At 33.8% G+C, this 13,020-nt stretch overlaps 1 protein-coding gene across 14 annotated transcripts in view; it reads left to right on the forward strand.

Annotated features, from left to right (window-relative positions):
- Positions 1-13,020, forward strand: part of LOC129788821 (syntaxin-binding protein 5) — a 127,984-nt gene that overhangs the window by 91,142 nt on the left and 23,822 nt on the right. For 8 of the 14 annotated variants that reach the window (XM_055825191.1, XM_055825183.1, XM_055825188.1 and 5 more), the window contains exons 5-14: positions 5,531-5,594; positions 5,821-6,028; positions 6,192-6,267; positions 6,383-6,537; positions 7,128-7,309; positions 7,520-7,684; positions 8,395-8,589; positions 8,745-9,004; positions 9,199-9,385; positions 10,806-11,757. In XM_055825191.1, the coding sequence (XP_055681166.1) occupies positions 5,531-5,594; positions 5,821-6,028; positions 6,192-6,267; positions 6,383-6,537; positions 7,128-7,309; positions 7,520-7,684; positions 8,395-8,589; positions 8,745-9,004; positions 9,199-9,385; positions 10,806-11,757 (2,444 nt within the window). The remainder of the gene's footprint in view (positions 1-5,530; positions 5,595-5,820; positions 6,029-6,191; positions 6,268-6,382; positions 6,538-7,127; positions 7,310-7,519; positions 7,685-8,394; positions 8,590-8,744; positions 9,005-9,198; positions 9,386-10,805; positions 11,758-13,020) is intronic. The other 6 variants (XM_055825195.1, XM_055825192.1, XM_055825194.1 and 3 more) reach the window with 1 other exon arrangement.

Raw genomic sequence — 13,020 nt, forward strand, 5'->3', positions numbered from 1 at the left:
ATACCAAGGTTGGTACTGTTGTACAAAGGTTAAGGACTAATGGATTGCAAAGACTACAGGCTTAACTTATATCTTTGTATGTGCATATTAAACATAAAATATAATAAATGGTAATTGTGGGGGAGTTTCAAGCATTCAGTGTAAACCACAAAAGAAAATACATTTTGCAAATAAATTAGTTATTTAATAGCTTTTCCCGGTTTTTCAATATTATTCTACATAATACGCATTTAATATTTAATATGTATATTAGGGGAGAATAGTTTAATTTCAACCAAACTCTTGAAAGATTTTTAATGAAATTTGTATTAAATAACAATATGATTTCTATTCAAGAATCTGAATTATTTTTAAAGGATTAAACAGAATTAAAAAAATAAAATTAGCAGAAATATAGAAAGTTTCCATTTACACCATTCTCCCCTAAAGGCATATTTGATTCCCTCTAGTCCGCACATTGAAGATTCAGCAATCAACATGTTTTCTTTCATTAATAGAGAGAAGAAATTAATTAATTTTTCCCTGTGTACCTTCCGTAACATTTGTTAGCATTTTATATATTAGGGTGCAAAGTTTGACTTCTGCAAAGGGAAAAGACAAAAGAATTGCTATATATGGCATGAGCAAAAACTCCCTCCATGATTGAAATACTGATTTAATTACCTGGATCGGGGATCAAATGGAGGCTGAAGCGGAGAACCTCTGTTTGTGGGGGGGGGGGGGGGGAGGAGTGAGGCTAAACTCATTTTCATTAAAATTGTATGCATAATAGGCAATTAATTTCCTCAATGAGTCATTTTCAGGTCATCCTATGGTCGCCCACTTTGATGGTCACCCCTCAAAATTCAATATTTTACAATGAAATTGATTTAATTTTGTACGTACGTACCTTCCAGGCGACATTTTTTTACCCCCACCCCCTCTGGGAATTTTCAGTGAATAAAAAGTTCTCTATTCATGCTGAATCTCTTTGAAGTTTTTTTTTTCCTGGCCAATAAATTACATCTACGTGGAAAATGGATTCAGTCCAATTTATCTAGATAATACCCCTCTTTTGTTCATAGTAAATCTTAATTGTAAAAAACATTCTCAAACTTTCAAATGGGGGTTTGTCAGTCACTTTTTTGTGGCACTTTTTTTTTGCGCCATTAAAATGCATAATCTGCGAAAAAGTTGAATTGAGTAATTGGAATTAGTGTAGAATGGATTAAAGGAAAAGGAAAACGATAGAAACTATCCATTAAAAATGTTCTTAATAATCCCGCCTTGAGATATTTTCTTGTAGATGAAAAAAAATCGATTTTTCTGTGGAAAATACATTCGAGAAGGAGGAGATAGCTCCTGTGCCAGATGTGTTCTTTTAGTAGGTCACTTTGGAATTGTCCAATATCGATGTCATCACATCCCAATTTGGCATTTCACCAGTAAATTGTCTCTGATATGTAATGGTTGTATCTGCAAAAGCTTCTTGAACTGAATTACAAACAGGAACTTTCTGCAATATATATAATGTTACATTATACATAATGTCAATGTCATTGTCAGATGACTCTTTTTCACTATCTCCCTCTTAGTCTTTATTTTGTGGTTTAACGTCCTTTATTTTATCATTTCCTAATTAAGAAATTGACGTTAGTTTTTTATTATTAAATATCAAAAGCTTTTTTTTTATTTATTTTATTTTTGAGTGATGCAGAAATTTAATTAATTACAAAACAATCCATAGAACTTCGATGATATCCAGCAAAAAACCACTCCAAAATGTAAAATCCGCGCGTTATTTTTTTGTCTGATTTCCTAATTAAATAATTGAAAAATTCAATACATTTTTTAACGTTAATGCTGTTGCGAATTCCAGTGCAAATAATACCTAAAATAATTCCATATTGTTTGCATAAAATAAATATGCATTGCTTATCAATTGGGGAAACTGAGTTTGTGTCTGGACCAAGGACTGGACATTAAAATAATTGGGTGGAAGTAGTCTGTAAAACTAAAATGAATTTTGAGTAAAATTTCTCACAATTTTCGGAAGAACAATAATCTCCGGAACCAACATTGATTTTCGATTTTAAGATTAAAACTTCAAGTGTTTTATTAACTTACCTGTACTCTATATGGCTTCTACACTGGCTTTTAAAATACAGTGATGGCTCGCAGTATTACGTTCCAACAATTTTGAATTTTATTCTACAATAGAAATGATGATTTTCGATTAATTATTCCTTTTAAATCAGTTTATCAATCTAATCAATTTTCTTTGTTTTGGCGTGACTAGAAAGTTTAAAAATTAACTCAAAGTGAAAAATTATCAACGCTATAGTGTGAGGCGTCACTGTAAGAAACTATCAAAAATTCCTACTCTCTAGACATCAAAATAATGCGGATGTCCGGGCAGAGCAAAATTTTAGAACCTCTAACATCATTTTATGCTCATGCAAAATTTATTTCTAGAAAATCTTCATCTAAGCTGATAATTTTGAAATCATGAAGGTACAATAGAGCTTTTTTCTAAGAGATAAAACCGACAAAATTCGGTTTTGTAAAGAATTTTCAATTTCTCTACATACCATCGCTATTTATTGTGTTGACTTTAAAAAAAAACCCTTAATCCCTTAGGCTAAATTCTGTTGAGTTATAAATAGACCATATTACATATAGGCCGCTGTAAATGTAGAAAAGGGATGAAATTGGAAAAAAATCCTTGCTTCCGGCTATTAACTATTTAAATTGCTTGTCCTCCCTTTTGAATATATCGGTAGAAAGCGTTCAGGCGAAATTTTCAAATAAAATTCCATACTTGAGGATTAGAAAAAAAAGTTTTTTGTCAAAATGAATTTTCAAGGGATTATTGGGGATGGGTAGAAAATGTAAATTATTGGTTTTGTATTTGGAATTTTCCTTCTTTTTTTTTCTCCTTCTATCTCTCTATAATGATAGGTTTGATTTGGGATTTTGACTAAATAGGAATTTTGTGACATTTTTGCTTGATTTTTCATGCTTAATTTAGGGGTTAGCTGTGTTGAATAAAATGGCAAAATTTTGTCACGTAAATGGGGTATTTTAAAGGTGGAAGATTTCCTTAAATATTAAGTAGAACCTTCCACCATTTTCTTTAAATAAACTTTGGAAATGTGCTGTACTTAATTCAAATTAACTAATTAATATTTCAAAATCTCTATAGGAATATGAATACCAAATGAGAGAATAAGCCTTCTCATACAAATATTTGCGTATATTTTGGGTTAAAATTTGAATGTGGGGTTATCTTAAGGAAAATGAGGCGATATCTCTCCTTTTTTTTTTCGGTGTGTATAGGTTGAAAGGCAATTAATTTTAATAATTGCATTTGGTAGAAAATTAATGGATCCACTCGCAATTTTTTTCTATACTCATTTTGTGGGAGAAATGAAAAATTGTAGTACTTTGTTATATTCTATACTGAGAGAGCTGTACAAATTTGACATGAGGAAAGGTTTCTTTTTAACGTACCTTTCACACCTGCGATATTTGCATGATTTTTTAAATGGATGATGCTTTTCTTTTAAGAAGAAAAAAAAATGCCCAACAGAATGGGAAATTCTATGAATATTCAAAGCACGAAATTAATTGTAAAATTTAATTTAGGCTTTGAAATAAAATAGAAATTATTCATTCCATCAAAACATTAAAAGGACAAAGAAATTCTTTGAAAATGAAATTGAAAAAGAGAGAATTTTCGGTAAACTTCTGTGGTAAAAATAGGTCAAAACTATAATAATGTGAAGTGTGGGTATACCAACTGTAGGTAATATTGATCAGAAATTTGTTAAATACCACACCTCTTTATGAAATATATATTTAACAGATCAATTTACAAGTGGTGCTTAATTTAAATTAATTTGAATCTATGTACTGAGAGCATACATACATAATGTGTGTTGTGTTATGTTATTAAGTACAGAAAGCATGTGAAGATAAATGAGTAACTTTGGGAAGAATTTTCTATTAGGAAATTACATTAAAAACATGGCACACCCTACCATCTGGGTACCACAATCTTCGCAAAATCCCCAATCAGTATGTATACTTACTTATACGTCTCTTTTGGTGGCACCAACCTCCAAGAGGGAATATTTTACCACCAATTAACAGAAACCAAATTCCTATATTGTGTATATACGGAAGTAGGGTAGAAATGGTGTCTTATACAATATATTGTGTCATATTATATCCATTTGCTAGAAATTGGATATAAATTTACTTAAATTACAATCAATCAATTTTTAGTCAGTGTGCTTCTCCTCGACGTGCTCAGGCGAAATGTGTCAACTTTCAAGGCGTATTGCATGTTAAGGGGATTGAATTTTCGAAATTGAAAGCCGTTTTGTATACAGCACACCCCATCATATATATGTAGTCAACCCCTCGCGCAAGAGATGGTATATAATTAATCATAAACAAAATGAAGCAGTTGAAAGGGAAACTTTGTCATTGTTCCACAGTGTCGAGTTTGGGGCGACCAAAAAAGCCTTTTGAGGACAGTTTGGTGTTGAATTTGCAAATGCCACGCTAGGGACAGTTAACTTTATGAGAAAATTGTTGTGTGTGTGTGGAATAAAAATTGAATGGGGAAAAAAGCTTGAATTTTCAAAATTAAACATTCACTAAATAATAATCAATGGACGACATGAATTTTGAAGTGACATGAAGTTAATTAAAGCGATAAAAGGAGATTATTCATTCTGCTGTGTCTGTCTTGACAAATTTCCTAATACACTTCTTTGAATAAATATGTTTCGTAGAGAGTCAAAAAAAATATTCAAGAAAAATTAAAAATAATTTTCCATTTCCCATTTTTGTTAAGCTAGAAAATAATTGCAAAAAGTACATAAGCCACACCCCTATTGAATCTCATTTCCACTTTAAAGCTTAAAGCATATGCTTCAGTGTTTTACCTGAAGATCTCTTAATGTGTTCAAGATAAAAAGTCGTTTACCGCAGCATTGCATCATATGTTTGATTACCTTTAAGGAGAAAATGAGCTCCAGAAGAAAAATTCTTCTGAGAATTTTCTCAGCTCAGCTTTGTTAATGTACTTTTCAATGACGTCATTGATGAGCCTCAAAATGAATAATCTCCTCACTCAGGTATTTATTATCATTAGAATTGTAAACTTTGCATCAAAGTATTGCAATAATGGTACGTTTTAAAATTTACATCGTACTGCACGTCCATTTGGGGGCAAAGAGATAAAATTTAATTTCACAGAAATGTATATATTATATTTTATACATCATGAGGAAAATTTTATAGATTCATGCTTGAGAAATTTTTACACTGAAAAATGGGGTGTTTCGGAAAATAAAAAAAAGGTTTTGTGGAAAAGAAAACCAAAATATAAAGTGGTGGAGTGGGTGTGATGAGATTGTATATAGGAATGGTCGACGAGAAATTCTCAACAAATTTTATGAAAAGAAAAAAAGGAAGAACCAGTAAAAAGTATCTAAAATGATTATCATAAAAAGTTTATTCTCTTTGTTTGTTGCAGAGTGAGGACAACGCATCCCGGATCTGTCGTTCAGTTGTGCGATAATCCTTTGGATGCTAATAAAGTAAGTTATTTCTCTTTTGCCAATTTCCCTTTTAATTTTTACGTTCGCGTTCTCCATTATCTGTTAGTTTCAACAGCAGCAAAAAAAAAAACTACAAGAAGAAAATGTGACGAAACGTAGCAAAAAAAATGTTGAAAGAAAAATTCTTTTTGAAAGTTTTTCTTATCTATTTGCTAATAAAAAATTTCTTTCTTGTTTTTTTTTTCTCGTGATTCCCAATGATTAGTTGCTGATAGCGTACGAGTCAGGGCAAATAGTATTATGGGATATGCGAGGTAAATATGCGGAATTGCGGTGGCAATCATCAGAACCTCTGAGATCAGTTTCGTGGCATCACGAGGGGAAACATATTGTGTCTTCCCATACGGATGGATCACTCTGTACGTGGCCTTTAAGAGCAACACCAAAGCCCCAATTCCACTCATATCCACATGGTAAGGAATTCTCTTGCAAAATTCCACATGAATTGAAATATTTCATCACCCCCCGCTGTATAGTTTGTACCTCAGTGGAATGTGCAGAGGATTGAGCTTAATTAAAAACTTTTCTCCCTTTCTCCCATCTCTCTCTTACACTACTTTGGGGTACACCATGCAGCGAAAACGACGAAAGAAGGCAAATTAGAATCCTGTAAACCCATACATAAAGTGGAACTGAAGACATCAAAGACAGGGTAAGCAGAGTTCACATTCTCTCTGGGCATTCTTCCAACTGACCAACCACCAACTGCAACTATATAGAAGAATTAAGTGCCACACACTACTAAAGTGCCTAAAATACTCTTACAGGGAAACTTTCACAATATTCTCGGGGGGCTTGTCGATGGAAAAGGGCGGAAAGTCACCGTGTATCACAGTGCTTCAAGGCAAAGCGACCACAGTTTTAGAGATGGAGCATCCTGTGGTAGATTTTATAACGATATGTGAAAGTCCGTGGGCTAGTGGTGAGTTGTTTAAGTTTTCTACAATCTCCGTAAGAAGAAAAATCGATTTATTAGCACAGAGTGAGCTAATTTATACTTAATTAAATTAATTAATATAAATAGTCAAATAAAAAATTCTTTAAAGGCTTTTTTGCTTCCTTTTCTAACGTTAGAAAAGAAATAAAAACTTCAGAACTGAAATGTCAAGCGTTAGAAAGCGACAGAATAAACGTCAAACGTTAGAATTTCGCAAATTTTCAGCAAAGTTTTTAGCTGTGATTCTTTTTTTTAAATTAATTATTAATAAATAAATTAAAAGAATAAATTTGTTTATACAAATCTTTAGTCAATTTTTACGACAATATTTTGCAATTCAATTAGCTCACTCTATTCCGCATTCACCCTGTGCTAGAACGTTTATTCCCTTTTGAAAATGCAACATGTTATACCTCCGTATATCTAAATAAAAAATCCCCAGAAGAAAAAAGAAAACTCTCCGTGTTTACACGACATTTTGAGGTCATTCATTTACCCTCTTATTAGCACCAACGGTGGCAAAGTTAATAAATTATGTTGACTAATTAATCATTATTATCTCTCTCTCATTTCAGATATGCAAGAACCTTATGCAATAGCTGTGCTGTTACAAAATGATTTAGTTTTAATAGATTTATTGACTCCTGGTTTTCCATGTTTTGAATCGCCTTACCCAATGGACCTTCATGAATCACCCGTTACATGTTGCACTTATTTATCAGATTGTCCTTCGGATCTAGTTCCAGCATTTTATTCGGTGAGTTTATTGATTTATTCCCATATCCACAAACTATATAATACTCTCTCATTTTGGCATCATTTGTTCTTGTTAACAAGTGAGAGAGAAAAGGGATGAGAGAGCTAAATTAATATTAGAGCTCTTTTCTTTGCTAAATTGGATAAAATTAATGAATTTACAAAATTAAGACAATTTCTTTGAATCTTCTTGTAATTAAAAAAAAAATAGGTTGGTCGGAATCCAGGGAGCAGGAGGACGGGATTCTCAGATAGAGAATGGCCACTGTCGGGCGGCGAATGGGCACCGGCATCGTGTAGCTACTCAGAAATAATTATTACCGGCCACCAAGATGGTTCTGTTAAATTCTGGGACGCTAGTGCAGGAACTTTACAAGTAAGTGTGCGTGTTTGTGATAAAAGATTGGGGTAAAAACAGGCATGGGGGGGTCATTAAAAGATAGGCTGCGTACGTGCACTGAAAAATCAAATAATAGACTTCTTCCCATCGGGAAAAACCATCAAATTTGGAATTTTACTCTCTTTCACTTCTCTATACCCTTAATGGTAGTAAAAGATTTTCATTGCTTATTGATCGAATTATGTGTTTTTTTTTCCTGCGGGGGTGAGGAAGGAATGTTTGGACCAGAATTCGCGTAGAAAATTCCAGCACACTCCAAAATTTTTATGTCTCTCCGGCTTATGTACTGGAAATTACTCATTTTCGAGGCTCAAATTGATGACATCAGTAATGACAATATTATTGTCTAATTACTCATATGACCTTGTGGGTGGGCGTTTATGGCTCATAGAATTGCGAATTTCGAGATTCTGCCTCACACGCGTGGATTTTTCATTGGAATTTGTCACAAATTTAATTTAATTTCTCATCTTTCGCAGATTCCTTTTGAAAGATTTTCATTTCTTCGTAATTTAAGTTAAATTAAATTTTCTTTTTGAGGCTTTTAAAGTTCAATTCCAAATGTACAAACATATTGTAAATCCACCCTTTTAAAGAAAGAAAATTCTCAATTAATTAAGGAGATAATGAAGAGAGAGCAATTAAACTAATTAACAAATAAATTTGCTTTATTAAATTACTTGTAGATTTTATACAAACTGAAAACGGCCAAAATATTCGAAAAACCAAGAACAAAATCAGTGGACGGATCCGATGATGACCCATTAGCTATTCAATTAATGACGCTGTGTGCCGAATCAAGGAGAATGGTTATTGCTGGTGCCAGTGGACATGTGATACTTTTTAAATTTAGAAAGGTTGAAAGCACATCAGATCTTCTGGTAAGATATCCCACGTTCATTTCAAAAAGAGTTTCTGGCCAATTGGCGGGGGATGGGGAAGGGAAGGTGAAGAGGAAAAGAAATCTCCGATAATGCTTTAGAGAGGGTATTTAGGGATGATTTATCGAATCAGTTCAATGATATCTCCCTGCCAGGTTCTGGAGATTCCTATAACGTATGAGAATTTTGAGGAGGGCGAAGGTAGTCCTGACTATGAGTTTGTACCACGACCCCTACCAAAGCAGGGTGAATCGTCGGATGTGGAGCGGAAAAATGATGGCATGTTGCGGGTGCGACAGGGGCCACAGCGAAAACCACCAGGATTCCAAGCACAACTCGTATGCCTCACACCTTGGACAAATAGCAGTCATCCGGGACAGATTACAGCTGTAGCGATAAATTCAAACTATGGATTGTAAGTATATAGCATCAGATTGTTAGTAATATGTGTGTACAACGCGAATGGATACGCTGTGTGCATAGTGAATGGTGTGAAGAAGAGTTTTCACAGAGTGGGAGTGAGCAAGAGAAAGCTCTGGAAAATGCCAAAAGCACACGTTTAATTAATGTTATTTTCCCTTTCCCATCAACTTCCTGCAAATTTCCTAGAATGGCTTATGGGAATGAGTATGGACTTGTGATTGTAGATTATGTACAGAAAATATGTCTTCTCAACGTGGCAAGTCCGGACTTGTATGGGGCACAAGATCCATATTCGCGTGCGCCACGTAGTCCAAAGCGTGTCGATCCAGCTGGTTTTCGGGATGAACCAACACGTTCACCTAGTATAGATCAGGTAAGGATGAATTTTAACATTTTTTTCATTTTGAAATTATCTCTTTCGCCCGCGTTTTTTTATTCTTTTACATTTCGTTTATATACCTATATTTTTATTTATTTTACAAATTATATATTTTGTTTTCCCCCAATCGAATATATTGAGAAAAATCTCAAAAGGAAGTTAGGAAAAGCAGCGTGGTTAAAATGAAAATTACCTAAAAACTTACATTGATGATAATATACATTTTATTATCCCATTGTGTTTCACCTCTTCCTTGCAAAAATTTCTGTAGTCTATTCAAATTAACCTTGCACTGGAGCTTTAGTGCAAAGTTTCTTTGAATAGAGTTCATTTTTTTTCTTTTTCTTCCAACAAAATCAATATAAAAAATTTATTTCTCAATGATGAATTTCTTTTTTTTTCTTCAAACATTACATTGCCAAAAAATCCCTCTCATTTATTTCTCTGTTTTCTTTTGGTTCCTTTTTTTTATTACTCTATTTTTATACAACACGACACAAGATTATAATTATATACAAACTCGAATGTATTTAATATTTAATGAAATCAATCTCAAGCAAGTCATCGCATACCAGAAGAGAACACCAATTTTGCTTTCATTTTACATGATTTTCGAGAGAAATTTGTGCTCTCCAAATGTGCGGGGGTTGGGGTGAATCGAAATTACTACACCCAGGTGAAGGAAAATGAGAAAATTCCACAGAAAAGGATGTTTCATTTTGGTATTCCTTCGCATATATAGTGGTTTATATATCACATGTAGAAGTATTTTATTTTCTTAAAGCCTGTTCTTTCTCTTCTTTCTCTCTTCATTCAACTTTTTTTTTGTGTTGGCTTTCACATGTAACTTTCGCGTAAAATAACTTTGAATTTATATACCTTAAAGGTCTTTTAATCTTTTGAAGAATAATTCTTTTTTTTTATCATAAAATAAAATTTACTTTAAATGGCAATATGAAGTCAACAGGTGATGCCTTTGATAAAAGAATTGTCTTTGATTGAAATTGAGAATTTTCCATTAGAATTGAAAATCATTTTATTGATCCTTCTGGGAAATAAATTAAGGATTGTTTAGGAAGAAGTGCATTCTCATGTATTTTATACTTCTTCGATAAACTTGTTAATTTAATTAAATACATTCTAGAAGCATTTATGCAAAACTTCTAAAATGTCATAGAAACTTTGGAGACATTTCTTGAGATTTTTTAAATGGATATTCTATAGCTCCTTCCTTGTCTTTGCCACCTGATTTGTCTTCATCATGTCATTCCTTTTTGAATTGAATTTTTTTGAGGAATTTAAGAAGGAATTATGTATAGTGTAAGGTGCAATCTAGCAGGTATTTTAATACCTATAAGGTGTAACAAATTGGGATCAATGTAAAAAAAGGAAAATTATATACAATTTTGCATAGTTACCTGAGTTGTCGAGTAGCCCACAAAAGACACCGTCAATGCCATCATCGTTACCATTGGAGAGTAGCCAGAATTCCTCGAGGGCACCATCCCCAGCAAATGAGGCTCTGGAGGTGACGCCGGTGCCGAATGATGAGTCAATTACGCCCGAGGATGTGGGTAGGGGTACCGTAGAGGTGGGGCAGGCAAGAAGAAAATCATCATCGTGGAAGGCATTCAATATCAAGCGACAATTGAGTAAGGTTGATTCAAAGATACGCAATACATTTGGTACGAGTGGTGATGCGTCAACGGGCGGTGGTGGCGGTGCCAAGAGGGGTTCGGTATTCTATTGTGGCGCCACGGAGGGTGTTCCACTTTCACCTGTAGAAATTTCCCCGGACAGTGATCCAAAGTCCACGTCAACGGACACGGAACAAGATAAATCGGACTATGTGGAACAAATTGAAACGGAAATTGTTCAGAGTCTCGATGAGGTGGCAAATCAGAGATGTGAAACTGTCGAAAGGGAGATTGAGAGGCAACATCATGAGGTTCAGAGGACATCGCCATGCCCGCCGGGGGTAGCACAGAGTGTACCAAAAAGTATTCTGCAACAGGCGGAAATTAATTCGGTGCGTGATCACAAACGTGTTGAATTTATCGAAGAACCCGTCCAGAGGGTAACACTTGTCTCACCAACTGAGGGTGCTAGGCTATCTAGGCCATCGGATCTACCCTTATTCACTGATGACGATCAAGCTGGACCCGTTGCACCGCCACGTGGTAAAAAGAAGGAGAAACAGAGACTTCTATCCGTGCCAAATATCAAGTATAGTAAGCAAGAAAGTAGTGGACAGAATTTTAAGGATCTCAGGGGAAAGGGTGTAGCGAGTGTTGGGGGTCGTGGTGGTCATGAAGCTGGATCGGCATCTACCTCCTCATTTGCTGGCAATTTAATGAGGCGTTTCAGTAAGTATCAAATCTGGGCTATAGCGTTTCGCAAATTTCTTTTTATTAAATCCTCCCCATGCATTTTTCTAAAAGAATTTTTCAAGGATGTTTTGTCCTTAAAAAAAAAATTACGTGAAATGCTCTTACATTTTCTTATTTATTAACTTCCTGTTTTGTTCCAAAAAAACTGACTGAATTTTATATTTTTATCTCAACATAAAATAGAAGAATATCGCCTCATTTATGTTTTCTTTTTTCTTTTTGTTTTTGTTTTTAACTTTTGTGGTTGGTTGGTGATGGAATTCTTGTTTGTTGGCGAACTTCTTGAGCTTGTTGCTAAACGTATTTGATTTACAAGAAAATATAAAATAATAAATCATCTCTGATAAAATAAGTCTTAATCCAGTGCTTAACCATCCAACATTTACATTGTGACGAACATTGTTACATCCTCAAATTTATTACCTATATTACTCCAATTATATATAACATACATAACAATTATGAAAAAAAAAAACAGGAAATCTTTTGCAATTAAGTTAAGAACTTTAAAAGTGCAATGAAAATGGACAATGATGGATAAGGAAGTGAGAGGATTTCCTCAGGAAATTGAGGAAATTACCAACAAGAACATTTTAATGAGAAAAATTATGAGAATAGTTCAATTAATTTTCTAAAACTCTCTTGACTTGTTTAATTTACTCGCTTCAACTGAATCAAAATGCACTAAATGCATTCATAAATATTGAGAAAAATAGAAAAAGAAAAAATGTGATTTATTCACATGAGATTTGAGGCGAAGAAAATAAATTGTTATGGAAATTTCTAAGGTTTATTTGAGAATGCAAATATGAGATTATGAAAAAAATGAAGAATATAATAGAGAGTTAAATCTATATAAGTATAAGAGAGTCCATGCAAGTTTGCAAGAAACATTCTTGCGCATTTCCCCACGTTGGTATACACTGCACATAATTCAGAAAAGTTGTCCAGAGAGAAGAAAAATTCTTTCCTTCTTTTCGCATCTTCGTCTTTTCTCCCTCAAATCGATATTTTCTTTATACCATCGCGTTCTCATAAAACATTGTAATTCTTATATGTTTGTAGTAAATTTCCCGTGATTGCCGGAGAGAATGGCGAAGATACTCGCAATCTGTGTGTATGCGGAGTCTGTGGGTTAAGGGGAAAGAACTTGTTGGTGGGTGTGGGTGGGAAAATAGTAGGGAAAAAAGAGATGATGTAGAAAAAAATTCACTTGAAGTGAATCCATCATGTTTCACA

This window comes from Lutzomyia longipalpis, chromosome 2 (assembly GCF_024334085.1).
Source record: "Lutzomyia longipalpis isolate SR_M1_2022 chromosome 2, ASM2433408v1".
Lineage (NCBI taxonomy): Eukaryota > Metazoa > Arthropoda > Insecta > Diptera > Psychodidae > Lutzomyia > Lutzomyia longipalpis.